Source organism: Dunckerocampus dactyliophorus, chromosome 3 (assembly GCF_027744805.1).
Source record: "Dunckerocampus dactyliophorus isolate RoL2022-P2 chromosome 3, RoL_Ddac_1.1, whole genome shotgun sequence".
Classification (NCBI taxonomy): domain Eukaryota; kingdom Metazoa; phylum Chordata; class Actinopteri; order Syngnathiformes; family Syngnathidae; genus Dunckerocampus; species Dunckerocampus dactyliophorus.
In genome coordinates this window covers 14,060,533-14,087,547 of record NC_072821.1, presented here as the reverse complement: position 1 = coordinate 14,087,547, position 27,015 = coordinate 14,060,533, and the positions used below count along the sequence as shown (strand labels likewise).

General features: G+C 39.9%; 2 protein-coding genes across 13 annotated transcripts in view; one reads left to right on the top strand and one right to left on the bottom strand.

The window, feature by feature from the left end:
• Window positions 1-19,338, bottom strand: part of mical2a (microtubule associated monooxygenase, calponin and LIM domain containing 2a) — a 45,434-nt gene extending 26,096 nt beyond the window's left edge. For 10 of the 12 annotated variants that reach the window (XM_054771249.1, XM_054771248.1, XM_054771243.1 and 7 more), the window contains exons 1-2: window positions 18,938-19,338; window positions 4,356-4,728 (exon numbers count right to left, since the gene is read on the bottom strand). In XM_054771249.1, the coding sequence (XP_054627224.1) occupies window positions 4,356-4,619 (264 nt within the window). In that variant the 5' untranslated portion in view covers window positions 4,620-4,728; window positions 18,938-19,338. Of the gene's footprint in view, window positions 1-4,355; window positions 4,729-6,629; window positions 7,027-18,937 lie in introns of those variants that run through there. The other 2 variants (XM_054771244.1, XM_054771250.1) reach the window with 2 other exon arrangements.
• A 940-nt stretch (window positions 19,339-20,278) lies between these two features.
• On the top strand, window positions 20,279-25,801 carry dkk3a (dickkopf WNT signaling pathway inhibitor 3a). The gene is made up of 6 exons (XM_054771164.1): window positions 20,279-20,499; window positions 20,583-20,642; window positions 21,906-21,998; window positions 23,351-23,495; window positions 23,586-23,721; window positions 25,401-25,801. The coding sequence occupies exons 1-6, from the start codon at window positions 20,281-20,283 to the stop codon at window positions 25,486-25,488; spliced, it is 741 nt and encodes a 246-aa protein (XP_054627139.1). The 5' UTR covers window positions 20,279-20,280; the 3' UTR covers window positions 25,489-25,801.
• The last annotated feature ends 1,214 nt before the right edge of the window (window positions 25,802-27,015 follow it).

Below are 27,015 nucleotides of genomic sequence, written 5' to 3'. Positions count from 1 at the left end.
TTCCTCCATCATCACCGTGAACCATGATTACAGCCTGTCATTATCAGAGGTGTTGCTCATATGTCAGCCTTGGCCGCAAAGCTCATGAAGTCACCTTGATTGAAGTTACAGCGTCTGTCTTGTCTTGGTTTGAAAGAATGCTGCCCAAAGAATGACATCAGCTTTTGGATGATAGATGAAAGAAATGACGCAAGTGTGCTGCACTCTTTCTGGAAATCTTTTCTTCTTTCCCTCTAAACGTTTAAACATGAGAAAAACTGCATGTGGTTTAACAGTATACATATATATACAGTATATATATATATATTTTTTTTTTTTTTTTTTTTTTGAAGTTTTGACATTTCATACTGAATAGAATGAATGTTGAAGCATGAAACATTGAGTTGGTCCCGCTTTGTAGCTAATCTTTCCTCTAGGACTTCTGTGGGAATATGTCCATTCACCCAGAAGATTCAAGATTCAAGAGTTTTATTGTCATATGCACAGTAAAACTGGTGGTTCTGCTATGCAATGAAATTCTTGTTCTGGTCGTTCTCCCAAAAAAGAAAGAAAGAAAAACACAAGAAAATGAATAAGAACAGAAGAAACATTAATACCAATAAATTAAGCAACAACACAACAACAACATAAGAGACATTAATACAAATAAATAAATAAAGTGTTATGAGTGTGTGCGTGTGTTGCGTGCGGCGTGTTTGAGTGCTTCGTTGAGAAGTCTGATGGCTTGTGGGTAAAAGCTGTTGTAAAAGAATACTTTTTACAAAGTATTTGTATCTCAATTTAAGCCTAACTTTACCTTTAAACCATAGATTAAAATAAGACACTAAAATCACCTGACTCCATGACTTTCAGCCCACCCTGATATGCCATTTCCTATTTGCTGCCAGTAATTACTGAAACTTGGGCAGGCCAATGACTGTATTTAGCCATTGTTAATGCTCTAAAATGCTTAATTTAGGCCAAAAATATGTTAAATTTGATTTAATATGCATATTTTTGACTAATAATAAGCCATAGTCAAACACAAAACAGCATGATTTATTAATTATTTTATCTTTGAAAAAACTGCGGAAGCCGAGTGATAGCGAAGTTGCAAAATATAAACCACGATGTGGCGAGGTACAATTGTAATATGGAAAGCTTTAAAATTCAACGCCTTTGTTTAGGTCCTTAAATGAGAATGTGCCCAGGAAAAAAAAGACATGTCCACTCCTGATATAATAAAAAGCTGCAACATAGCCCAAATTCCCGAGTTGTTCCAGGAGACCTATTATACACTGTATGTATAGACAAACTATATGCTTTCAATTTGAAAGAAATGACTCCTGATATGCTTTAGCGTTGCAGTTACTGTATGTAAAATGAGTTGAGGTTAACCTACACACAGTAGAGAGTCAGCTATGATGATATAAACTTTGTGGTATCATGTGGTCATTTCACAGACAGAGGTACATTTTCTACAAATCCACATTGCACATCTACTACAGGGGTGCTCACACTTTTTTAGCCTGCGAGTTACTTTTTACTTTTTACCAAGTTCCAAAGATCTACCTCCTACTATAAATATAGAAAATACAGAACAGGCCAAAAGTTTGGACACACACACACACACAATACAACCCCATGGTCCCAACCCCATTCATAAGGCAAGATATTCCACTCAGCAACCCTGACAAGGCACACCTGAGAAGTGAAAACCATTTCCGATGACTACCTCATGAAGCTCAATGACAGAACACCAGGGGTTTGCAGCGCTATCAAAAAAAAATTATAAGACATAAAATATATGTCTAAAGTAGTACATAATTTTGTTCATTAAACGTGTTCATTCATAGGTTTGAGAATCTACACCATAAATCGTCATGAAAATAAAGAAAACACATTGAATGAGAAGGTGTGTCCAAACTTTTGGCCTGTACTGTATATTTACTATATTTATAAAATATATATATATAAATATATAAATATAAATATAAATATTAATGATTAGTATTTTACATTCACATGTTCAAAGTTTACAGGTAATCAAAGTAGTTGATATAATTATATTCAATATGGCAAGAAAAACAACAACACATAATTCCCCTATAGTTGTATACATAACCTGAGTTAGTTTATCCATAATCAGAATAATAAAGATGAAAGTTGCATCTCCGTGTGTAGCTTGAAACGCCGTGGGGGAGCAAGAGCGAATCAGGAGGGGAGCTTAATGTCAGCTGACTGATCTCATATGACATCTACAAAGTGACATGTACGCCATCGACCCAAGCTACCTTGGCGATCTACCGCTAGCTCGCGATCGACGTAATGGGCGCCCCTGATCTACTAGTTCCTTTAACTGACATCAAACTTAACCCTTTAAGCACCAAAGTTGCTGAATTTAACAAGCCATTCCTTTAACAAGCCATACTTTATAGACTTAGAAGCCCCTTGTGCCAGCAGCACGTCCGATCGCCATGACAGTACACACGTAGCATACTTGAGCCGATGCTTTGCTAAACCATGTTCGGGGTAGCAGGAGCGGACGTGGTGGGTTGTCAAAACACCGCTAATAGTGAGGGGGGTAGCAGAAGATTCCTCTGCAAAAAATACAATGCTAATAGATAGATATGACCTTAGAATACAATGACCTGGATGAAGGAGAATATTCACAGGCATAATAGATAGATACTTTATATCCATCTATGGCGCCGGCAGCAGTGGAGTTCAAGATCCCGCTGTAAATGAAGATGATGATGGCTGGGTTTGCTTGAGAGATGGGGAAGAGGATCACAAGTGGATCAGACATTTTGACCAGCCGGTATCGTGGAGACAGGGATCTGACAAATTCTGAGCCCAGTGACATCATAATATGCACATTAGATGAGCATATTTACTCCCATCACAAACTCTGGGTCAGACTGATGATTTTTCTCATTTACAGTATGCCTTTATCTCACCATTTTCAAGCTACAACCTTTTGAAATAGTAATGTTAAAACTGAAAAAAACTCTGGCGCCTAAAAGGTTTTAGATATAGATAAAATCCTGAACCTTTAAACTAAAGACCGGATGACAAGGGACGGAAAATACACGTGGATGGTAATTATGTCCTTGGAAGCAGTGATGGCTGTGCTTTAGTCACCATGTTGTTCCTCTTGTTCCACTGGGAGATGTGGGTGATGAGCACCGTTTCCCCACATGCAGCCACAGGTTATCAGTCAGCATTATGCTTTCTTAGACGTCAAAAGACCTACTGGTGCCAGCCAGCTGACAAAGACTTCTTATGACCAACAATGACGGATAGTTTGTCATATGGGATAGGGTCAAATGGATATGAGTGGCTTAAACAATAACAACATATGCTCCCACTGTGAGCAAATCAAAACAACAGAAACGGTCCGTTTCCACCGACTGATACATTTTCCTGCACATCTGCTGAGTCAGCACATCCACACTTCCTGTGCCACTTGTGACTTCACCGTCATGGAAGAAACCCCGCCCACATACTGTAACCTATGTTGTCCAATGATGAACACCCACAGTAAACCACTATAATCCAGCTCAAACATGCCAATTTAAATGAACACATGACATGCATTACATCACACTTCTCGCCGACACTGCTACATTACACAAAAAACAGACATGACATCACACACACAGCTAGTAAAATTTAGTGCTTCGCTTTGTAAGGGGCCGAGTTGACGTGAAACAGGTTGTGTGAGGCTTATAAAAAGACTACTCTTTTCAATCTAAGGGCTGGACAAAAAAAAAAATCAACTATATGACCTCATAAAGACACTTCCCTAATCAGAATGTTAAAAATATTGGTTGACAATGTTAAATGCATATGTGAACACATTTTACTGTAAAGTATGATTTTTAAAGTGTTATTTATTGATTTTTTTTTGTAACGCAAAGAAATAATTTCGGCCATTTGCACCCTACAGTTATGAAGTCATTTATTTTACATATATTATTTATTTAAGTTGTTTTTTTCCCCTTTATTTGAAAAACACAAATTGTCAAAAAGGTCTCTGTTCATCAAAAAACATGTCAAAATTGTTTGACTTTTCTTCTTTTCATCCAAAATGCATCACATGAACGGATGTAACATTTTAGCAACTTCTCCACTCTGTCTCTACAACTGGATGGGGGAGTTTCTATTTCATTTGATATGCATGGATTAGCATGAGGTCACAAAGCCTACTGTAAAGTTGTTCCAGATTTGCACATTATTTGTACCATATAGGGCATACTTTGCAAAGTAGAACCAAACATACATGACAAATGATAAGGTTCTTCCAGCTTCAGATCGAATCACAATCTGACTAGAAAATTGCACACCAGTGTAATAAAACTTCTTAATCCTACCTTGGTGCCAGCACAGGCTTGACCTTTCTTGTACTCCTTGTGGGACATCCTCTTGTCCAACTTGCTCCATAGTGCTTTGGCCTTCCAGGAGGTAACACTGGCCTTCAGACTGCAGTAGAAGGTGCTGTGGTCAGCAGGATCCAGGTCCAGGTGTCCGCATAGGACATTGAACGCCTGTAGCGTTCCCTTACAGGTGGAAGCCTGGATGAAGTCCTCAAAGAGCTTCCCCGCGTTGTTCTCCCTCTCCTCCTCCGTCTCTCCCATCTCTCCAAGACTGCGGCGAATGCTTGGGTGTGCCGAGGCTCGTGCTTCTTGCAAGCGCTCTGCCAGATGTGGCTACACCCTCTGCTTGGCCCGCACCACCATGCCTAGTCTGAGGAGGCAAGACACAGACTGATGTCATCTTGTGGTGAACGATACAGAGACGCCTTCATTACATTACTTTACTTCACTTAGGGTGACCTTTTTTTTTTTTTTTAAAGGCCTACTTTTCAGGGAATAACTTTTTTCTTGAACTTGTATTTGTTTTTTTCCTCCTAGTGGTATTTTAATGTTTGTAACATTTCTTGTGTTTTGTAAAACGGTGATGAACTGTGAAGGATGCATTAAAATAAATTGCAATTGTTACATATTTTTACAGCACCAGATTAAGATATTGTTTGGCCCTAAACAAACAAAAATACATTTTTCTACCAGGCACGTATATTTCTATTTATCTATTCTATTTAGGTTAGAGATAATAAATGTCCGGGGAAAAGAGGATGTATAGCTTTAAATTCCGTATACAGTCATCCCTTGCCACTTTGCGGTTTGAATTTTGCTGCTTCACTCTATCACAATTAAAAAATATATATATATTAATGAATATATCATGCTGTTTCTTGGTTGAATATGGCCTATTATTAGCCAAAACATATGAGTATTTAAGCTCATGTTACATATTTTAGCCTAAATTAAGCATTTTCAAGCAAAAAAAATGGCTAAATGAACTAAAGCACAAATACAAGGCATTCCAAAGACGCATTCAAAGACGATGTCGTATTCTACACTGGTCACTAGGTGTCAGTAATGTTAATATAATGTTTGGTGAGATACACACACCAGACTTGATCACCGGAACAACAGGCTTTCATTGCATGTTTGAATTACCTCACAACAGGCACAATAATCCTACTTCACGGAAATTCACTTATCACGGCCAGGCCTGCAACTGACTAACACTGATAAAAGAGGGATTACTGTATTTAAATGGCTGGGGTTTCAGTTGCAATGAGCACATAATGTAGTTGTTATTTTCCTCTGTTTATCCATCGTTTAAGTTGCATGAGCAGTCAGCAGGCCTTAGATAACATTATACATTGGGAGGGTGCTGCAATGAAGAATGAAGCAATAAAGAAAAATGAGACACTGTGACAAGGGGCATCTGTTAGATTTATAGCCTAAGCTTTATAGACCTCTGTAACCTTGTGAGCCTATAAAAACCGGTTAAAGGAAAACTTTTGCCCATCATCCACAATCCACAGTCTTTCTTCTCTGTGCCTGAAGATATAAAAACAGATAAAAAGAGACCGCTCATTTGGCCACGTAATAGGACACACCTATGCCGCCTACAAAGACCACTATTAAAACACCTCCAAAAAGCGGCAACAAGGTTTTATATACATGCCGTGAGCATGTAGTAATAGGTACAGTCATGATATCATGTAATACTTACAGTACTTTGTCGTATTTTGGTCCTTTTAACTTTTTAGTGGAACTTCCTTCCTGTGTGCATTGATTTCACATAGCAACATAGAAATGAACGCCTACACCTAGCATCAACTTTTTCGAACTCAGAAATAAAAACACAGCAGCAGCTCCGATATATAGCTTTACCCTTCGGCAGTCGAACGAGGCGTTGTGAGCGTGTTGGGATGCGCTGCGGGCGAGTGTGTGGTGAAGCTAGCCGCTAGCTGGCTAGTAGCTAGCCGGTGAGGTGTGGCAAGGTGTCAGAATCAGAATCAGCTTTATGATTCGCCATTTGTGTTACCACACGAGGAATTTGACTCCAGCCTAACATCACTCTCTGTTACAAAGTACAACAATAGTAAATAAAGTTTACATATAAAAAGGAGAAGATGGAGAATGCTGATATACATAGTTACATAGAACATTATAGATCATTTGAATTATGCAGGTTACAAATTCACAGGGTTACGTCCAGAACAGTAGTGCAAACGCTCATGGTGATTTTGTGTCTAGTTGTTTTGGCCAACGGTGCTCTATATCACCTACCAGCGGGGAGGAATTGGGACAGTTTGTGGGCGGGGTGTGAGCGGTCCGCAGAGATGTTGCATGCCCTCTTCTTGGCTCAGGACTGGTACAGTTCCTCTATAGAGGGCAGGCTGGTCCCGATGGTTTTCTCTGCAGACCTGATTGTCCGTTGCTGTCTGCACTTATCCTGTTTGGTAGCAGATCCAAACTAAACTGTGATGGAGGTGCAGAGAACAGACTACACTGTATTATCGCACTGTTAGCAGTTCCTGAGGCAGGTTGAACTTCTTGAGCAGTCTCAAGAAGGAGGGTGTGATCGCCTGAAGTCCACTGTCATCTCCACAGTCCTCAGCGGATTCTGTTCCAGGTTGCTCTGACCAGGGGTTCTCACCGGGAAACCAGCTGATCCACCTTGCGTCTATAAGAAGATTCATCACTGTCACTGATGAGGCCAATGACAGTGGTGTCATCTGCAAATTTCAGCAGTTTCACAGCTGGGTCGCCTGAGGCGCAGTCATTATAGACGCATACACCAGTAACGTTGTTGCCGCTTTTTGGAGTTTTTTTCAAAAGGCTTAATAGACGGAATATGTGTTTCCCATTACGTGCATTCTTAGCTCTGTCTTTTTTATCTGTTTTTACATCTTTAGAACCCACAGAAAAGAGAAAGACATATGTGTTCATGTCTCACATAAGGATTGTGGATGATGGGGAAAATTCCAAATGAAATGCGGTTTTCCTTTAAACTTCCTTTGCTTCTGCAGTCTTATGTAACAGGCATCAGTTACCTACAGCAAATGGTGCTGACACTTGTTCTGATCCAGTGTGGAGAAACTGCGGGTATAAAAGCACATTCCCCCCTCCCACCCCCAACACATTTGCAAGGTTTTGAAATGTTAGAACGTAGTTTTGTGCTCCCGGCAATCAACCATCAAGTGTTTTGAACAGTGTGCCAGTAAATCTGAGCCAAAACTCCACAAAGTCAAAAGTGGCCTTTTTTTTTTAAAGGCATGTGTGCATTCACAAAGGTGGAGGAACAGCACCACTTCTGTGATGTCTGAATCCTTTGATATTTCAATCTCCTACGGAGGGATATGGGCGTGTCCTCAGGGAGGCCAGACTGGCTGCGCGAGACACCAACACCCCCGCTTCCTTGCTAAAGTAATCCCATATTACTGCCACGCCTTGCCCTGGGCTTCAGGTGGCAGTGAAATGAAACTGTTTATAGAGCACTTTCAAGCCACGCCCCAATGCACACGGCACAGCAAGCATTAGCAGCTACATTCAACGACAAAGCCTGCCTCATAGAATTCTACCATTGTCCTGCTGAACCTCTCCAGTCCCAAACAAGACCTTTCGCCTCTCACAGCATACATTCAACCACACAGAAGAGACCACATTCCGCAACCACGTGCCTCAACCAGCTTTGATCTGCTCCATCAGCAGGAGTGCGACTCCCTACTGTCCCCCCCAATATCACTCATGTTACATGTTTTGAGCTCTGCTCACCTTATTTTTACACTTGTAAAAAAACTGTAAATTAATTGATTTAGTCCTCAGTTTTGCAATAGTTCATAAATCTCTTCTTTGGCTGTTGGACACAAATGAGTGAAACGCTAATCAAAATCGACCATTCGCCACAGCTAAGTCACAGCTCTTGCTCACGCTAGGTTGTCTCAAGCAGTGTGAACTTCCACCATCACCATCGCACGCTGACAGAATGGAAAAGTCACTTGCGGGCAGACGCCGCGAGGCCACAGTACGGCTGTAAAAATACGACTTAATGACAGACAGAGGGAGAATACAAACGTAGACACACACACACCATACATCACAGATTGAGCCTGAAATGCTTCACAGTAAGGGAGAATTTTCTGCAAAGTAGATTTTAATGACACCCTTACGCGTCTGACCTCAGATCAGTTAGAAAGTGAACAGTAGGACACAAGAATGAAACTTATCGTAATGGGATTATCACAGTAAACATACAGTATATGTAATGGTACTGTACACTTACCTATTATTTGCACACCATACTGAGAGCAGGTTCTAATATTTTTTTAAATATTAATATATTCTGTCTAAATAAGGTTCTACCATTGTGGTTAGAGGGTGTATAGTGCAGTACAAGCACAACGTGCCAGCAGAAATACAAAAACTACTGGGTATTTCAGAGAGTGGCACATAAAAGACATGCCATTGTGAGACGTAGCGATCTATCAGCTTCCAGTGGAATGTGAAGAATGTACCTGTTACACCTGGACTGCTGTAAGGAAGGAATATAGACTAAACATGTGCACACACGCACGCACGCAAGCAGGCACCGTCTCCTCATAAAAATACACCACACATATAAATGAGGTGTATTGTAGAGAACCAGAGGGATTGTGAAACGAGAGGCAGCCTAATAAAAATAAACATACATAATCCTCACAATATCAAGCAACCAGCATGTTGGCTTCTTTACAAATCTTTAATCAATAATGATGTGCTTCACGAAATACTTTTTGCAGCAAAAATGTTACATCATTATGTTCATTTAGATCAGTTTATTGAAAAACACCTTCAGTGGGGATTTAAGAGACCCAACCCACCTCTTAATACCACCGCTATCACATCACAATTATACAGTACAAACCACCCATTCCAGGGTAAGACATTGGACATAACTACCACAGTATAAAATAGTTAGCGCTCACATGAATCAACAGAAACTTTTAACTTTCTAACTAAAAATCAAATGGAGAGCTGTGTGATACTTTTGATTTGAAACCACTATTGACCTACGAAGATTAAAGATTAAGTAACTGAAATCTATGTTATGGTTTCATTTATTTGAACATGCATATAAGTTACATTGGTAATACAGCACATATTACAATTCACAGTTCCACATGTCCAAAAGGAGTAGGAAAAAGCAAAGCCCCCATCAACTGCAATACATTTGTTCACTTCCTGTATTCCAAATGCGCACTTTGCTGGTTTAAAATACTTCGGAAAATGGTAAGGTAATGTAATTATGTCGTAAAATAGTAGTTTTTGTCACCGTTCTTGTCACCGTAACTAGAACTAGAACGACAATCATCATAAATAATAAGTCTAAAATAGACAGAACATAGTTGGATAATGGGCGAGTACAGACAATGAACTCACAAGAATGAAGTGATCAGACGTATCATTTTGTACACAGTGGTTCACAGGAGTCTTCTTCCTTTTACTTTGCAAACATCAACTGCTTGTATTCTCTTGAAATCGCTCGTATTAGTGCATTGTTTGAGCTCCTTGCTCAATCCGTTCCATAATTTGATTCCACATCCTGAAATGTTGAATGGTTTTAGGGTTGTTCTCGCGTCTAAGTGTTTTATGTTTCATTGTTCCCTGAGGTCATGTTTCTCCCCTTTTGTTGAGAAGAATTGTATAACATTTTTGGGTAGCAGATTATTGTTTGCTTTATACATAATTTTAGCTGTTTGAAAATTTACGAGATAGCACATTTTAATAATTGTGATTTTAAAAATAGAGGATTTGTATGTTCTATACGCGACATTACAGATGATCCTAACTGATCTGTTTTGCAGTACGTTTAGCGAGTGGAGTTTGCTTTTATAGTTAATTCAAGATTCAAGAGAGTGTCACAGATCCCCATATCTCCATACAATAACTTATATATGGTAATACCAGAGAGCAATAGATTGATTTAGAGTGATTTTTGATTGAGGACGAATTTAGCTTTATTCAATACTGATGTAGTTCACAACACTTTATGTTGTATATTTTTAATGTGAGATTTCCAGCTCATCTTTTCATCTATTATGACCCCCAGAAATTTATTTTCGTTCACCCTTTCAATATCCATTACAATCAACTTGTATTTGCGCGCAAGTGTCCTTTCTGCTATCACCAAATACCATTATTTTAGTTTTACTTAGGTTCAGGGATAATCTGTTTTTATCAAACCATCTTTTTAATATATAGTAATTTCGTTTGTGACTTTTTTTATTTGCTCTTGTGTACTTTCTCCAGAACAAAAGGAAATAGTATAGTCTGCAAATAATACTAGCTTTAGGTCTTTCGCAATTTTACATATGTCATTTATACTGTTTATAGGTTGAACAGTTTTGGTCCCAGTATTGACCCCTGGGGTACGCCCCTCGATATATTTAAGCATGCCCAACTGTATTCTCTTAGTTTCACATATTGCTTCCAGTTTGCTAGATAGCTTTTAACCCAATTCAACACTAACCCTCTGATTCCATACCTTTCTAATTTTGTAATTAGGATGTTGTGATTAATTGTAGGCCGCACGGTGGTCTAGTGGTTAGCACGTTGGCCAATACAGTAACAGCCTGGAGATTGGAAAGACCTGTGTTCGATTCTCCCTTGGGCATTTCTGTGTGGAGTTTGCATGTTCTCCCCGTGTGCGCGTGGGTTTTCTCCGACTACTCCGGCTTCCTCTGTCCAAAACCAGGCAGGTGAGGTTAATTGGCGACTCTAAATTGTCCATAGGTATGAATGTGAGTGTGAATGGTTGTTTGTCGATATGTGCCCTGCGATTGGCTGGCGACCAGTCCAGGGTGTACCCCGCCTGTCGCCCAAAGTCAGCTGAGGAAGAAGCGGTATAGAAAATGGATGGATGGATGATTAATTGTATCGAAAGCTTTTGTCAAATCCAGAAATATTGCAGCTGCGCACTTTCTGCGGTCTATAGCATTGGTAATTTAGACTAGTCGATCGAGGTTAAAAAAAAATAACTTTTGAGTACTTACTATTTATTTCTTTCCACTTTCAATGTTCAGTAAAATGTGCTTATCTTACAAAACTTGTATGCCTACTAAAATCTTCCATAATGTCTTAAAAGCACAGGAAAATATGACTTGCCAAAATGCCATTTCATTAACAGCATCTGCTTCCTCGGTTATATCTTTTTCCAGCTAAAGCAGCTACAAAATGTGGATGTGGCCGTACTGTACAGTAGTTTAACAGGCCGCATGTTTATTGGTCTTCTGCTCCCCTCCAGGAAAGAAGACATACTGTAGCCCACAACCCAACTCAGTTATCTAATCCTTAACACTTCTTTTCTGAGGACTTTTGGGCAGCATTCAGACATTGTCAATGAAATTGAAAGAGAAAGCCTTTTTAGAATGACAGAAAGTACAATTCCAGGGTAAAAGACTAGACGCAACTATCCAAAAATCTGATTTAGTGGTTATCAGAGTTGAGCAGAGAAATTACCATACCGACTTGGACTAACAGATCACCCCTCACATAAATACAATCAACACAAACTTTGACTGCTGGAAACCAAAGGAGACGACACAGACGTGATAATCAAGTGAAAAAACAGTGACGCAATGATCGTGAGAGTACAATAGGAAGCTGACAACACAAAGGAAAACATTGGGAGTGCTGGGAAACACACACACACACACACACACACACACACACAGTCAGCCAGCCAGCCACCAAACATAATTACAGAGCAGGCCAAAGAAAACCAGGAAGGAACCATCCGTTTGCTCTGATAAGCCCGCCTCCTGTGAATTTTAGGCCTGGCGGGCACTGCCCATCGCTGTGGAGGTTCTCATCTCATAGCACTCAACAGGATGAGAGTGTCACATAAATGACTTGAACATTGATGGGCAATGAACAACATCTCAAACAAGATGCAGCTGGTAGAAAAATGATACCCACTCAATTGAGCTTTGAGCCCGCCGATACTCCAGCATCTTGGATATTATATCATCCACCATATTTTCTTGCTTTAACGATATCAAATTAATAGCTGAAAGTCACAATTCCCATCAAGTTAGACAGATAATACTTAGTATTAACTAGAAATGCATGTTGGTAGATGTATCTCACATCACAATTATTTTGCATACCTGTATACTATATATATTGTAACTGCATACTGGTTAACGTTTGCGTGCAAGTCACATGAAAAACTGTACAGCTCACCACGACTACAATAACGTAACGTTAAGAGCGGAGTAAACACAAGCGGCAGCTTTGCTAGCTCGTTGTACCTCCCAGTATGTCTGCGGATCACTTGAAACAATGCTGTTGGTAATATCAATGTGGAAATGTGGATTGTAGAAGCCCGTGTGTGTGATTGTGAGCGAGAGTAAGAAATTCAATTCAGTCTTGTTTTGTTGCAGCAAAGTACACCAAGATGAAGACCGAAAAAAAATCAGGGAGCTATTATATACTGTAAGTTATTAACTTTCCAAGAGCTGCTGCTGAGCTTGTTAACTGTCTATACTTTTTGTTGTGTTTGAACTTAAAAAAAAAGAGAAGTTACATATAAATGTTACTTTATTTACTGTGGGAAACCCTTCAGGGAGCTACTTATTTAAGGGAGCTACTTATTTAAGTACTTATTCAAGAGATGCTTCTGAGTCTAGGAACTCCATGCTCTTCTGGAGCTATTTTTCTATTTGTTTGGGTAAATAAAAATGTTTTAGTCGGTTAAACAAAGTTTGTATTATTCAACATTTTTATGCCAATTTTTACACTTCTACCGCAAATGAATATCGATTATCAGCCTCCTTAACTACTAATAATCGGTATCGGCCCTGGAAAACGTTTACGGGTCGATCTGTAATCATTACTACAGTGAAACTTCAGTTTTCGTCATTATTCCGTTCTAAAAGGTCACACAAAAACCAAAACCAAAGAAAATGTTCCCATAAAAGGTCATGTAAATCCAATTAAACTGCACCAGCCCACCTAAAATATTAAACACATTATACATTTTATAGAGATGATAGTTTTACATGCAGAAAACAATGCAAAACACATAGAAATGATAAATTAAATTGATAAATGAACATTTAACATCACTTGGCAATGAGTTGAGGGAGGGGAGTGGACGGAACAGCATACTTCTTATTAAGAGGAAGAAAGGAGACAGATGCAAGTAGTTCATTACTCTGTGTGCCTTCTGTGAACACGTAACCCCCCCCCCCCCCCCACCCCCACCCACCCACCCACACACACACACACACACACACAATTAACCCAAGTCAAATTCTTTGGTTGTGTAAGCATACTTGGCCAATAAAGCTAATTCTGATTCTGATAATAAAGACGATTAAAGGATTCCATTGTCAGAATCTGCCTATAGTGTCTCAACTCTAAGAGAACCACTAACCGTTCTTCACCAACATGTGGATGCTTTGTTTTGGCACTCGATTCCACCGACTAGTTTATTAGAGGCACTGTTTCGCCGTCCGAAAACTGAAACATATTTTGAGCAATAATTATCCGCGAAAACTGAGTCCTATGAAAACCGGGGTGTACGAAAACCGAGGTTCCACTGTATCTTTATTATTATTATTAATTATATACACTGAACAACAATAAGCATTTGCTGTGTTTTACAGACAGAACATATCGGAAAGAAAATAAAAAGTGAGTAAAACGTCAACATTCTGTGGTTCGCTCAGGTTTTTTTGCAATAACGACAATACACAGTAGAAGCAATGTGGAAAACACACCGAAGGAGCAAAGTTTAGTCACACGCAGCATTTGACTCGCTGACAAAACCTTTGGCCAATCGAGTACTAACAAGTCTGACCTTTCACCTTAGCTGCATTCGAAGTCCACAAAAGTCACCTTGCTCTGAGCAATAATCCCTGAAAGAACATGCAGTCAACATGTACCGACCCAACTTTTGACCTCCTCTATTTTAGGAAATTTGATCTTTCATTTCAGTCCCTGAAAGATTCAAAAAGCCTGTTTCAACATGTCTGACTTTTGACTTTGGCTGGGTCAGATGTTCGAAAGAACTTTAAAGAGGATTCAGGGATACAGACTAACTTTTATACTACGAGCACAGTACAATGGCCCCAAACTTAACATTTTAGAAAATTTCATGGTGCACACCGAAATCGACTTGCAATGTAAATATTCACCTTTCCTCTCATTTTCACTGTATTACTGCTAAATACTCGAACAGCAAATGGCAACTGTCGTTTGTCTCTAGCTTCTGGAAGGCCTCATTGGTGGCTTCATATACATTATAACTCCAATACCGCCCTCTTTGCTTCTTCTTTGGTGTTTGCCTCCTTTCGTCCTCTTTAGGAGTTAATGTCGGTTGGGAAACTAGCTCATTTGTGCGTTACCGTCAACTACTGGGCTGAAGTGTGGAGCACAGGTTTGTCAGCAACAAAAAAAATATTCAGCAAATTAACTCGTAGGGTTGCCAACTTCTGTAAAAATAACTAAGGGACACCTTGTTCACAGGGCCAACCAACCCGACTGCTTTTTTGCCTTTAATTGTGTCAAACAAATGTACTATTTGACACAAACTAACACAATGAACAGAATAAAACAATGTAAATATCTTTCTTACATAAATCTGTCCTGCTTAATATAAAAGGGTATAAATTGAGTGTCCAGGTTTATGATAGCACAGGTGTATCCAACTTCCAGCACTTTTAAAGCTACCTTGACAAAAAGAAAGCAGAGGTGAGCTTTTCGTATTTTATGTGAATGCCAACATTTAAATTGCACTTTATTTACAAAGCACATCTCCACTCAAACAGTGTTACTCATTGTCTTGATGCTTTTGTGTGCATTTCTCATTAGATACAGGTGTCATGTCTGAATTGAAAAGTTATAATAAATACTAAGAGTTGAAGAGACTATTTGTTGGTCAGCTACTCAACTCAATCAGACGGCGAGCAACTGGTAGTTCAGAAGCTACCTGTTAAGATCCCTTGATGGCATCACTACCTTAAAGCTGGACACACTACGTGTTTATGTTCAACAACTTAGACTATATATAACTATAACTAGCTGCCACCAGAAAGACAATGGAGCCAGGCAAAATGTGTAAAGAAAGTTGGTAGAACAGCCCACCTTCAATGTGATTCAAACGTAAGCGATCACACACGCTGGCATCGATTGGCTTTGACTGTGACAAGCTGTCGTCAATTTCACACATTTCAGACTTTTTAATTCCCACGGTAATAAGGGACGTCCTGTGTCAACTCAATGGGACGCTTACGTTTATCTGGTCGCACATGCGCGAGTAGATGTCTCATATTTTGGTCTCAAAATGCGACCTTTCGGTCACAGTCTGGAGCCCTGGGTGTGGGTGCAAATGCATTGGTGTTATAATTCAATAAATTGTACTATATGAAGCTCATTCTTTGTTATTAGAACAAAAGAGGAGCAAAAAAAGCTGCCGTATAATGAAAATACGGTCTAAGTCAAAGTCTGGTGGCCATCTTTCATCAAGCCCAGTAAAAAATTTAAAGTGCTTTACAGTCAGCCATAAATAGCCTTTTTTTTTTGTCAGTCAACAATGAGTTGAGGGAGGCTCAGAATAGACTAGTCTTATGTTGCAACACATGACCTGTAAAAGATATCAACAAGAGAGCCTGTAAACATGACACAAACATTGGACAAAGTACAACTTGTGTGCAACAAAAACACTAATTCCCCACTAATATCCCTTAAATAAAATATTGTATTTATATTTATAATGTATTGTATCATATCATATTCACTTTAACTCCAAATTTTAGTATGAATCATTTTGGGATTAACTGAACATAACATTTAACATTTACCAGCACATAATATTTTATATATACTGGAAATAACGAGACTCTCGCCATGGCAACAATGACACCTCCCATCCTAAGTCTTCCTGCTGAAAATGTGTCTGGTTTCCTGTCCCCATCAAAACTCAGGAGGCGAAACGCCTCCTTAAAATTCCATCTTAGTGACTGTAAAACAGGAGAAAAAACATCCAGAGGCCATGTGGACTCAGAGGCCATGTGGACTCAGACAACTGTCCAATTCTGTCTGGTCCATTTTTAACCCGTTTTGCTGTACACAAGTCAATTTCTGTGACCTGCAGCGAGGAAGGAAGGAAAAGGTTGCCAACACCTCTCTGGCAGCAACTCACTCACCGTTACGTGATTGGACCGCATGAAACACATGCTTTATTTGCAACTGCGTGACGCGTGTATTTAATAATCGCATTTTATGATTCATTTACTTATGAATCCTGATTGATGCAAGTAAAACGACATGGCATAACAGTACGAGTGGTTCAGAGTCAAAGTTTCACTGCCGCATTCCATCTATACTTTGGCTTTGGAAATGTAAATGTCAGCTGAGTGGTGTTGTTAGAGCAGCTTCCAGTTCTACAAGTTCTTCTTGCGCTTGTGAATGTCGCATACATTAACAGCGCTCCAGGCAAAGCGAGAAAAGAGGGAGAACGTAAATCAGAGTATCACCGGTAATCACTGTGCATGTTCAGAACATACGCCCTGCAGCCATTTGGAAGAAATAATCTGTTAAATAACAGCAGAGGTCTATTATAATAAGATTTAATGGGCCCTAACTTTAGAGCGACTCTTCTGATTGAACTCTTGAGGGAAATTCCATAAATATTGTGGTAGAAGCTGAGCGGTTACGGACACAGAAGTTGATCATCTCCAGGAGTAAATCACAAGGGCCGCCACACAACGTTCGGATTCCAGCGCTTGTGCTGTGGAATGAATTTAATAGGCGATAGAAGCTTGGCAGTGAACGGAAAGTAAGAACTTGAGAAAGCAATACAGTACGTTTCTCAACACATCACGCATCATCCTCTAAGACATGTGAGTCACTCCAGACAGTAAATGTGCTCACACGGTGAAGTCATACCATATCTTATCAAGTCATGTTTAAAAAAAAAAAAAAAAAAAAAAAAGCATCTCAAACATTTAAGCAGGGGTGTGGATATAGGACACTGATATTCTTCAACTTTTGTTGGTTAAAAATTCTCAAATCAAATGTCGGTGAAGATATGCTATGCAGATTATTTCCTATGACTGTATTTGTGTACGCTAACTCCTCTACTCCTGAACCGCTGCACACAAAATGGTGAAAATTTGTGTTGCCAGTGCTATTATTATTCTGACAAATACACCACATTATGGTGCCGTTGTTAAACCCCAAACGTTGACCCCATGAGTTGGATTGACTTGAAATTTCTCACACAGGTCAATGGGCTCTACGCAGCACCCTGTAACTTTAGGGTGCTGAGGCGAATCACCACAAAATTTGGTAAACACCTCTAAGGGACTGACAAGCACATGTCTGTAAACTTTGAGCACACGTACTCTATTGCGATTTATTATGAGTCAAGGGTCAGCTCTAGCCATCGCCCTTCCACCGCTCAGAGCTGCATAGCATAACCCCCCCCTCAACTGGTTATGTGTTAACGGTTATCTGCAAACAGAAAAGACGAATTGGACATTGGATATAATTGGATGAATACTGGAGAATCTGGTGTCCAACAGTGCTTTGTTCATAACAGCTGTCCGTGAAGTGGCGAAAGCAGAGGAGCAGTGATCGTGAGGTAGGTCTTTAGCTCCACAGAAAACTAAACATTCTCCCATCGCTGCCTTACTCCAGTTTAGAAACACTATTCTTACATCAGAAAAGATTTCCCGGCTGCCATTTTTCAGAGAAAGCGACAAACTGTACTGAGCAGTGGGCATGGACTTCCTGAAGTTGCGACGTGAGACATCCACGTGGAAATCTCGTGACGTTATCGTACCTGACTGTTCACGAAATTTTGGATCGGCATAAAAACACGGCAATCTCATGATATGGCACTTCCACATCATGTTGAACAAGAGTACAACATTTTACACATATACATAAAGGTTGCAAATGTAGGATAAGGCCTGTTTCATAAACAAAGGATGAAGAATACCATTTTTTTCTGCATGTGGCCCTTGGTAAAAAATAAAATAAAATAAAATCAAGACGCCCTGCATTAGCTCAAAGTTCAACTCATCATTTTATATATGACAGCAGCAAACATGGACGGCTGTTTTGGCAAGATACGCTTAGATTAGTAACTTCCACAAACTGTGGGGGAAGTTACAAAACAGCCCCAACACACTGAAAAAGGCCCAGTAGCTGAATTTTGACCTGTATTTCCTCACATAGAAAACATTAACAAGCAGTCACTCAACAAGCTACAGTGAGTGAGCTGACAGAGCAGCCTTTCAACACCACACCTTTCTTTGTGCCAACACCACCGCCAAAAGACTGCCTGGCCGAGAGCTGCTACTGGGCAGATGAAGGGGAAAAAGCAGAACTCATTACCTTTTGCAGACAGGTGCTCTGTGATTTCAAGCAAAAAATCATTCCAAACATTGCTGAAGTTGAAAAGAATCTACTCAAAAGTGATGCAAGGTGACACACAAACGCATCAGCAGACAAATATGCAGGTTGTATAAGTGCAGATAACATTTGCTCTTATCAGGGAGCAACACAAGATGCTTTACCTTAAAAAAAAACGTCTTACTTACGTCACCGTCAATGCAGTCGAGGTGTTTTCATTCCATGACTTTTTTCACAACTTTGGCAACAGGTTAAATACTGTCACATGAAATAAGTCACATACATGTCCAGCACTAAAATACACTTTCCTCACAGGTCCTGCGTGGTGGATGACTGCTGGACGTCAGCCGGTGTGAGAGGGCGGTGCTCGGACGTGGACACATCCCACAGCCGCTGCCTCTGCCCCGGCTGCTGTCAATCTGACACGGATCTCTACAACTTGTCTTTTTTTTCCCTTAACCACCACCACGCCTTCCTTTAGTGTGCAGGAGAGTTTCTTTTAAATTACACACAATTTCACCCGCACCTGGCGGATCTCGGACTGCATCATCATGCTAGCACAAGTACATAAAAGCAGGGAGCTACTATGATGCAGATTTAAAGTAGTCTTACTTTCATTTTCCACAGCCACACATGGCGCCAGGTGTCTTTTATTAACGCCTTTTAACCAATACGTAACACATTCCCCACATGTCAGTGGCAGCAAAAGCACACGGAAGAAAAGCAACGCTGTACAACCTATAGCTGTCATTTCCATCTAGTGGTCAAATTGTAAAACTGCATCCTTGGCTAATTTACCCACCGTCTAGTGGCCAGGTTGTGGAACTGCAGCCTTGTCTCGTCACTTTCGCTGTACCATCTTGTGGCCAGATTATGATACTACAACGATGAAACATTTCCATGACAAAAACAAATGTCATAAAAGCATGGAGAGTTTCGACCATAATCGTCACATTTACATTACGAATGCATCCATTAAGAGTCATACTGACGTAACGCACATTAAATGCGCTAATTAGTGAGACCATTTTCAAAATGCCTCGAAATTCTATATTAAAATATACTGAGATGTTTCTTAAAAAGGTACATCAGCCGTTTTGTAAAGTTCTATCCTATCCAGCATCATAGTATTTTGTCTGTATTTACTGTTGGGGTAGAAAAGTTAACATCATTGAGCAGCACGTGAAAGTTATGTATTAACACGAGGACAACATCAGTGTTCACAGAACTGCGTTGTTCAGGACGAAATGCATTTAGGGACGGATCCCACAATGTTTTTGTTTTTGTTTTTTTACCGCTTGTACAGCACTTTTACGGTGTCTCGGAAAATAAATATAATAAAAACCCTGTTTTGTTTTTCTTTGTTTCAAACACTTGTGAAGTTAACAAAATGAATACATTCCCAATATCAGGGTTTCCCCTCTGATTGTGGCAGGAAGTGCAAGACAAAGTGTCCTCATGCGCCATGATGGTGTCATTTGACGCAGAGCCCCGCCTTCCTCGCTAGTGCAGCAGCAGCGGCCTGATGATGATGATGATGATGATGATGATGATGAAGATGCTGACTGCAACCATCATGCAAGTCCCCATGCTGCTACTTTTAACCCTTTTAACCCCTTGCAATGGCATCCTCCCTGATATAGTGGACTCGGGAATTAGCCACATCCTGGACAACTCCATCCCAGAGGACCACATTTTGCTGCAAGTGGAGCAACCGGACCACGATGAGCAGCTGATGCTTGGGCAGCAAGTAGGAACGTGACACAGCAAATGTTATGATATGGTGTATGCATAATAGAATTTGTGGATGGCTTATGATATACTTTCATACAGGAGACAACCACTGTTACAACAGCTGTCCAGTTCACGGAGCTGGACAATCATATCAACACTGTGAGTACTTCATGTTCACTGCACTCACTGGCCACAGCATTAGGTACACCTGCACAATCTAAATAGACGCATTAAAACAATACAGAATAATGTCAGAGAGGTAATTATTTAACAATGTGTGTATTATTGTGTTAATGTGTGTTAATACGAATATAAGACGCAATAGAAAAGGTCTGAAAAAGACAAGTCGTCTTATATTTAGGATCTAGAGCAAAGGTGGGCAAAGTTTTTGACTCATTGAGTTAACAAAATTGGATGGCGGGCCAGACTATGTATTTGATGCATGCACACTGTTTTATGCTTATAATTCTAAGAGTCCACATGGAATTATTTGTCGTATTTTATCTGGTAAAGTGTCATGCATTCTCCTATATGTGCTTGAGCCCCTTTTTTCATCGGACCACATCAAATAACGAAATAGAATTTTCAATTTTTTTCACTGAATAAGACACCCGGAATGTACACGAATAAAGGATGTGTGATATACAATATGAACTATGAACGACTATTAAATACTGTGTGAACGACCCTCCTTTTTTTAACTTCCCAGACAGTGCAGTGGGTAGTTTAAGTGGTGTGTCACATATTTGTGTTTCTTTGGCACCATGGGTGAGGTAGTTGGTCTGGATCGCTGCGTGTGAAAAGGTACTTAAATCATCAAAAGGTTGTCTCAGATTGACGGTGACTTCTTGCAAGTCATGTTGCCAGCTTGGATGTTAAAAGTCTAAGTGAAATACTGTGGAAGCAACTGGTGGGCCGGATTCAAACGCTTGGCGGGCCGGCAAGTCTCACAGCTGGCCTGGGAACGCCTTGGTGGAGCTGGAGGAGGTGGCCGTGACTGAGACTGCTGCCCCCGCGACCCGGACCCGGATAAGCGGGGGAAAATGGATGGATGGATGTATTCACGTTACAATACACAATACAAACAAAAAAGTTGCGTAGCTTGTTCACAAATACAATTTTGTGTATAATTGATTCTATTTTGAAATATTTTAATATGTATTGCGTAGTTTTACTTTTATGTATCATATTTAACTCTAGACTCAATGTTGTGCCCTGTTTTACCTGTGCATTATGGTGCAATATCAAACAATATTATTCTACACATGTAATTTTCAATCACTATATCAAACTATCACATAACAGGTGATTAGTTGCTAGAATCTTTTAAATGTGAAAAATGATGTCAGCTACAACAAGTAAGATTCTGAAGCCCTAAACTGTAGAGACTGTCCAATTTCAAGGTAAATGTTCCTGTTTTAGGGTTGCGTCACCACTGAGGATTGTGGGAAGGGGAGGTACTGTCTTTTGGAGAAAGACAACTCCAGGTGTCAAGCTTGCAAAGGCATCGATGTGGTGAGTGAACAACAATTTGTGGGTCCTTTCTCAGAAATTGTTATCATTTATAATATACAGTGGTGTGAAAAAGTGTTTAAACCCTTCCTTATTTATTTTTTTGCATCTTTGTCACACTTTGTCACACAAGCTAATTTAAATATTAGTCAATGACAACACAGCTGAACACACAATGCAGTTTTTAAATGAAACTTTTGGAAAAAAAAATTCAACCCTACATGGCCGTGTGTGAAAAAACGATTGATTGTCCTCCTGTTAAAACATAACTGTGGTTTATCACACCTGAGTTCAAGTGGAAAAGGTAATAAAGCCATTTCTAAAGCTTTGGGACTCCAGCAAACCACAGTGAGAGCCATTATCCACAAATGGCAAAAACATGGAACAGTGGTGAACCTTCCCAGGAATGGCCAGCCAACCAAAATTCCCCCAAGAGCGCAGCAAAACCCACTGTTGAAGAAAAGGAACATTCATTTCTCAATTTTGCCAGAAACCATCTTGATGATCCCAAGACCTTTGGAAAAATACTTTGTGGTCTGACCAGACAAAAGTTGAACCTCTTGGAAGGTGTGTGTCCCATTATACGTGGCGTAAAAGTAACGCAGCATTTCAGAAAAAGAACATCATCCCAACAGTAAAATATGGTGGTGGTAGTGTGATGGTCTAGGGCTGTTTTGCTGCTTCAGGACCTGGAAGAAACAAACTTGGGTTCTGCAGCAGGACAATGATCCAAAACACACCACCAAGTCCACCTCTGAAAGTCTGAAGAAAAACAAAATGAAGACTTTGGAGTGGCCTAGTCAAAGTCCTGACCTGAATCCTATTGAGATGCTGTGGCATGACCTTAAAAAGGAGGTTCATGCTGGAAAACCCTCCAGTGTGGCTGAATTACAACAATTCGGCAAAAACGAGGGGCCAAATTAGGGGGCAATCACTTTTTCACACAGGACCATGTAGGTTTCTCCCTTAATAATAAAGACTTTCATTTAAAAACAACAGCATTTTGTGTTCAGTTGTGTTGTCATTGACTAATATTTAAATTAGTTTGATGATCTGAAACATTTGAGTGTGACAAACATGCCAAAAATACTCCAGGGTGTGTTGTTTATGATTTACGTGTCATAAGGAAGAAAGTTTCATGGTAGACTCTGCTGTTTAAATGTAGGATGAGCCGGACGGTAACGGTGCAGGCAGTGTGCCAAACAGTGCACATAAATATATGACAAGACTCCTGTATTAGGATATAATACACTATCATGATGATGTGTCAGGGTCGTGCAGTGTTATAATAAGCTGAAGTATGAATGACTGTTGCAGGTAGAATGTACAGTATTGATTCCTGTGTGTTGCTGCAGTCTTGCGCTAAAGATGAGGAGTGCTGCAATGCTGAGTTGTGTGTTTGGGGTCAATGCAGTCCAAATGCAACCAAAGGACAAGAAGGCAGTACGTGCCAGCATCAGGACGACTGCAGTCAGGACCTGTGCTGTGCCTTCCACACAGGTGATGTTCAGTCAGTCAAGCTCTTCCTCAGTCCTGTTGCAGCACACCAGTGTATTATTAGACGTGTAACAGTGCATGTTGTATATTTAGCCCTGCTCTTCCCAGTCTGCTCTGCTAAGCCCATTGAGCGGGAGCGTTGTTTTCCTGCCTACAAACAACTGATAGACGATAAAGCACCCAGGAAACATTGCCCCTGTGCAGGGGATCTCCACTGCCAGCATCTGGGGTGAGTACCCATCCATCCATACCGTTCAAACACCCCCAAAAGCCGGAGTTCAACCAAAATGTTACAACTCAAAAGTCAAACTAATTTTAGAGTTGAAACCATCATCATGTGTGGTGCTGATACCAGCACAGATGTCTCTCAGTAATGGTAAGCTGGAAAGTGAAATGATAACTATAGAACTGTAACTAGAAGTTATTGTGACTTATTGTGAAAGGGTCTGGTTGCTCGGTACTCTATGAGCAATATAAATAAAGAAATATCATAGCATTCATCCATCCATCCATTTTGTATGCCGCTTGTCCTCACGAGGGTCGCGGGGGTATGCTGGAGCCTATCCCTCTTTGGGCGCGAGGCGGGTTACACCCACGACCGGTTGCCAGCCAATCGCAGTGAAATATAATTTACATCCGCAAATGCATGGCGCATTGTTTTATTTTATTTCCCCTTTATTTTAGTGGTTAACTTCTCTTTACACTTGCATAACACCAATGTTAAAATGTTATTTCAACCAAGCCTGTAGTTACTAAAGGAGTTACTGTATAATACAAACAGTTTGACCCTGGAAGGGCTTAGTTCTTTATACGGCTAGCGCATTTTTCGGTAAACATCCAAAATGTATGCTAAAATGTTGCATTGGTTTGTGTTCGCCAGCCTGGTTAAATTAGAGCAACTTGGAAGTCAACCGGCGTCATGGAACGGATTGTTTAGACTTTAAAAGATTCTACTGTAAATATTTGCATTAAATATTTGTGAGAATACACACATTTTTAGTGTCAAAAAAATCTCAACATTCTAATTTCTTTTAGAATCGCTTTTAGAAAGGGATCATAGTCATTATTAATATTAAAGAAAAATCAGATTTGAACACTCAGCTTGGTGTTTGGAGCATGCAGCTTTCATGAGAATGTGATCTGGTACGATGAAATATGATGTGGTATATTTCAATTTAACGTAGTATATCCAGTTTAACATCAGAAACACACAATAAAAATATAAATAATATATACACTGTATCAATATACACTACTGGCCAGAAGTTTTAGAACACTCCAATTTCTCCGGAGGAAAAACCTAAATTTAAGTGTTTAGATGGTCTGTCTCTCTTCCTTTTTTGTAGCAACAAATGACTTTTCTCCAGTACAATGCTGTTCAACTGATGTTCATGAGGGTATAGTGCCACAGTATGTTCCGAAGATGCAGGCAGAGGAGGTAGTAAGTACTCCACAACATGAAACACCTGTAGGAATTAGTTGCACCAACTGCCGAGGCTTGATCAACCTCCATTTCTACAGAACAGCTTTAAATTGTTGACCCGTTTTGTGGTCCATGAAACAGGCCTTTTTGTATAATTCTGAAATACACATTACCTTTTTTTTAAGCTCTGGCGCTTCACCACTTACCTTTGTACCATTTCAAGATATCCATTCGTCCTGAACGACTCGACTTTCAATAAATAACTGGAAAAATTGTGGTGTTCTAAAACATTTGTTTTACATCCACCCATCTTCTATGCCGCTTATCCTCACTATCGATATACATTTGTATATAAATAAACACTGTATATAGATATATAAACAGAAAAAATAGTATTACAAAAATTCTTGGCCATAAAAATATAGTCAGAATGATTTTGTATGCTTGTTGATTGGAATTATTAAAAAGTCTCTGTCCCCTGACAGGCGCGGGTCCATGTGTCTTAAAGAGGTCGACTCAAGTGAAGAGGACCTGACAGACAGCCTTTACTCAGCCATAGACTACATCCTTTAAATGTTCAATTCATATTGCATTATTTTCCTTTCTTGTTTGCGAAGCTATCTCAGAAAAACATAGCATGACATGTACACCCCCACTCCCCCCCACAAGTTTTACATGCTTACCTAAGGTTTGAAGTCTGTGACTGCCAACAGGATGTTGATGCTGTGTACATGTTTTGCATACCAGTAGATGACTGGCCTGGAGGGTTCAGCGGACACTCGAAATCAAGTTCATTGAGGGCTTGTAACCCCACTACAACTATGCACTCAGCTTTACGCACTGTAAAAGCAATAAAAATGTACAAGTAAAAGTTGTACAATTTCAATCAGTGTTGTCTGTTCTTTTCTGCGGTCATTCTAACTTTACATTAGCATGACAAGAAAAGAAAATGATTCAAATGTCCTGGTTGTCAGTTTTAAAGTAACCGGCATTAGGGCACTCTGCTGCATCTGATGTAATCCCTGAGAGGCTGCCATGTGGGTGTTTTTTTCAGAGTTGCCCAAAAGCCAAAGAAAAAGCTAAGCGCCTTCTGGCTGTTGTCGTGATGACGTCTGTTGTGCTCAACGGGGGATCAAATTCCCAAGTTCTTGAAACTTTAGAGGGCACATTTTTCACAAAAACATTGGTTATATTCCATAACCTGACAAGCATTTGACCTCAGGTTCCAGTGTCGTTCTGTTTCTGTTTTGGTTATCTAGAGTATTTGATTGCATGAGTATTGGAACTCTTAAGGCATCTTTCGAGTGACTGTCCTGTTTTCGGTCATCAAAATATGGTCACCCTAATTTACATACTTACTAGGTGTATACACCCGCATAATTTAATGAGATCCAATTCAACAGCCACATCAAAAAATGTACAATTTAAAAATATTTGAACATACTGAGAGGTAATCGTAACAAAAATATAAACACCTTGAAATGATGCTGTGCAGATTTACAACCTCAATAAATATTAATTACTGCACCACCACTTAAGTGGCAAAACAGAAGTCGCCCAATTTGGAAAACAAAACAAAAACTGAGGTTATGAAATAAAGCATTTTAATTAATTTCTAAAATCATCTCAAAACTATTTTCACACAGAATTTGAATCTCAAAAGAAATAAACACCAACAGAAAAAAGAAAACAGAATTTCTTCAGAAATTGGCATTTCTACAGTGAACAGCTGGTGGCAGCATCCATCAGAAGCCCAGCAGGCCGAGACACAGGTGGTCCGGCGGCCTTTCTCCACCCTCTGGTGTTCATCAAGCAGCAGTGGATAGAAGTACCAACTCCACCTCTCAGTCTAAGCCAAAACCCCAAAAGAGGAAGCTCCCCTAAGTATGTTGCACACAATGGAGATCATATCACTGAAAGATTAAGTACGTAATCCACTAAAGGTTCATACAGACAACAGGTGTGTGTGTGTGTGTGTGTGTGGCCTCAAAAGGATGACTACATTGGAGGAAATTATAATTTATAAAAAACAAGGCGGTTCATCAGACACTACTTGGTGTTCTTGAGTGGGGATTTGAAGAAATCATTCTGACTAAATCT